The sequence below is a fragment of the Oratosquilla oratoria genome, chromosome 44 (genome assembly GCF_046742065.1).
Source record: "Oratosquilla oratoria isolate Oo_2021 chromosome 44, ASM4674206v1, whole genome shotgun sequence".
In the NCBI taxonomy this organism is placed as follows: Eukaryota; Metazoa; Arthropoda; class Malacostraca; order Stomatopoda; family Squillidae; genus Oratosquilla; species Oratosquilla oratoria.
In genome coordinates, this window is record NC_134820.1 from 4,990,227 (window position 1) to 4,992,726 (window position 2,500).

Sequence of the window (2,500 nt, forward strand, 5' to 3'; positions counted from 1 at the left end):
CAGCCAGAGCCACCATTAGTCCAAGGAAGAGAATCCATCAAGACTGGTTTGATGAGAATGATGAGACCATAAAGTCACTCCTCGACAACAAACAAAAGACCTTTATTGAATGGCAGAGCGACCCTTCCTCTACCTCCAAGTATGATCGCTTTAAGCACCTCCAGAGACAGGCCCAGACAACGCTCCGAAAGATGCAGGACAAGTGGTGGGAGGACAAGGCAGAGGAGGTCCAGAGATACGCTGACACCCAGAACTCCAAGATGTTCTGCAGTGCCATAAAGGAGGTCTATGGACCCATGAAGCCGTGTACCGCTCCGTTCTTGACAGCAGACGGCTCCACCCTGCTAAAAGAGAAGAGAAGCATCAACGCGCGATGGAGGGAGCATTTCTGTACTCTGCTTAACCGGTCATCAACAGTAGAATCTCATGCCCTCGACCTCATTACCCAGAAACCCACAGTCCACTGTCTCGACCTTCCACCTACGATGGAAGAAGCTATGAAGGCCATTAGCCAGACCAACTCAGGCAAGGCCCCTGGCATGGATGGAATCCCAGCTGAAATCTTCAAGTCAGTTGGACCCGTTGCCCTGGAATCCTTCTTCTCCCTCCTTACCAACATCTGGGAAGGTAAAGAGAGAGAAAAAAAAAAAAAAAAAAAAAAAAACTCAGAAATGCCACCGTCATCTCTCTCTTCATGAACAAGGGCAGCAAGACAGACTATGGAAATTATAGAGGTATCTCTCTTCTCCCCATTGCGGGGAAAATTCTGGCAAGAGTCATGGTCAACCGTCTCGTTATCCAGGTCTCTGAAGACAACCTGCCAGAAGCACAATGCGGATTTCGACCAAACCGCAGTACAGCTGATATGATCTTTACCATGCGCCAAGTGCAAGAAAAATGCACTGAACAAAACATGGACTTGTACGCAGTCTTTATTGACCTCACCAAGGCATTCGACACAGTGAACAGGGAGGCCCTCTGGGTCATTCTGTCAAAGCTCGGATGCCCAGACAAATTCGTCAATCTTATTAGACAATTCCATGACAACATGACCGGGCAGGTGCTGTCAGTTGGAGAGGTGTCGGAGCCCTTCAACATCAGTAATGGCGTCAAACAGGGATGCGTCCTGGCCCCGATCCTCTTTAATATGTTCTTCACCTGTGTCCTCAACCATGCTTTCAGGGACCTGGACCTTTGGGTATATCTGCGATTCAGATCTGGACGTTCTGTGTTCGATCTTCGTCGACTGAACGCAAAGACTAAGACCACTGAGAAACTCATTCTTGAAGCACTTTTTGCTGATGACTGTGCTCTCATGGCCCACAAGGAATCTGACCTAAAGCTAATCTTCGATAAGTTTGCTGAGACTGCCCGCCTCTTTGGCCTTACCATCAGCCTAGGAAAGACAGAGGTGCTTTTCCAACCAGCACCCACCTCTACCTCCCAGCCTCCCTCCATTTCTATCGAGGGAGCTCAACTGAAAAATGCGAAGGAGTTCAAATATCTCGGCAGCACCATTAGCAACGACGGCAGTCTGGACAAAGAAATCAGTGCCAGAAACTTCAAAGCCAGCCAAGCACTTGACCGGCTCAGAACATGAGTCCTGAACCAGCGAAAAGTCAGACTTTCTACCAAACTGAAAGTGTACAGGGCTGTGGTCCTTACGAGCGTTCTTTATGGCTGTGAGTCATGGACCCTTTATAGACGACACCTGAAGCAGCTAGAGCGTTTTCACATGCGCAGCTTAAGATCCATTCTAAATATCAAATGGCAAAACCGAGTCACAAAACTGGAAATGCTCGACCGTGCAGAGATGGCCAGCATCAGGGCCATGATCATCAAAAGTCTGCTCCGATGGGTGGGATGTGTCATTCGAATGGATGACCACCGCCTCCGCAAACAACTCTGGTATGGAGAACTTAGCTCAGGCAAGAGAAACACAGGTAGACCACGCAAGAGCTTTAAAGACTGCGTAAAGACACACCTCACCTATACTAACATTCCACCAAAAAAGCTTGAAACCGAAGCTTTGGACAGACCTCAGTGGTTTTCCATCACCCTGCAGGCCCAGACCGTTTTTGAGGACCAACGCAGGGAAAACGCCAGGAAGGCAAGAGCGAGGCGTAAGGCCACGTCATCACAGCCTCCAAGCAATGAACATTTTCCCTGCCCCCATTGCCCCCGGGTCTGCCGTTCGAAAATTGGCCTCATAAGCCCCCTCCGAACCCATAACGGACATTGACGAACCTCCCCGCCAGAAAACCTGAGAAGCTGTCATCGTCGTAATCGATGGACTACCATCATGTGTATATATATATATATATATATATATATATATATATATATATATATATATAAATATATATATACATATATATACATATATATACACGTATATATATAAATATGTATATATATATATAATATATATAAGTTTTACATATATCAATCACATTTCACTTTAATTCCGAGTCATCAACATCGAGAAACTCGAGGAGGC

At 46.8% G+C, this 2,500-nt stretch overlaps 1 protein-coding gene across 1 annotated transcript in view; it reads left to right on the forward strand.

Annotated features, from left to right (window-relative positions):
• The window catches only part of LOC143022261 (uncharacterized), a 2,405-nt gene extending 163 nt beyond the window's left edge, over nucleotides 1-2,242 (forward strand). The window contains exons 1-3 of the mRNA XM_076180401.1: nucleotides 1-572; nucleotides 803-1,411; nucleotides 1,613-2,242. The exon at nucleotides 1-572 is cut by the window's left edge and continues 163 nt beyond it. Of these exons, the coding sequence (XP_076036516.1) occupies nucleotides 1-572; nucleotides 803-1,411; nucleotides 1,613-2,242 (1,811 nt within the window). The remainder of the gene's footprint in view (nucleotides 573-802; nucleotides 1,412-1,612) is intronic.
• Nucleotides 2,243-2,500: the final 258 nt, after the last annotated feature.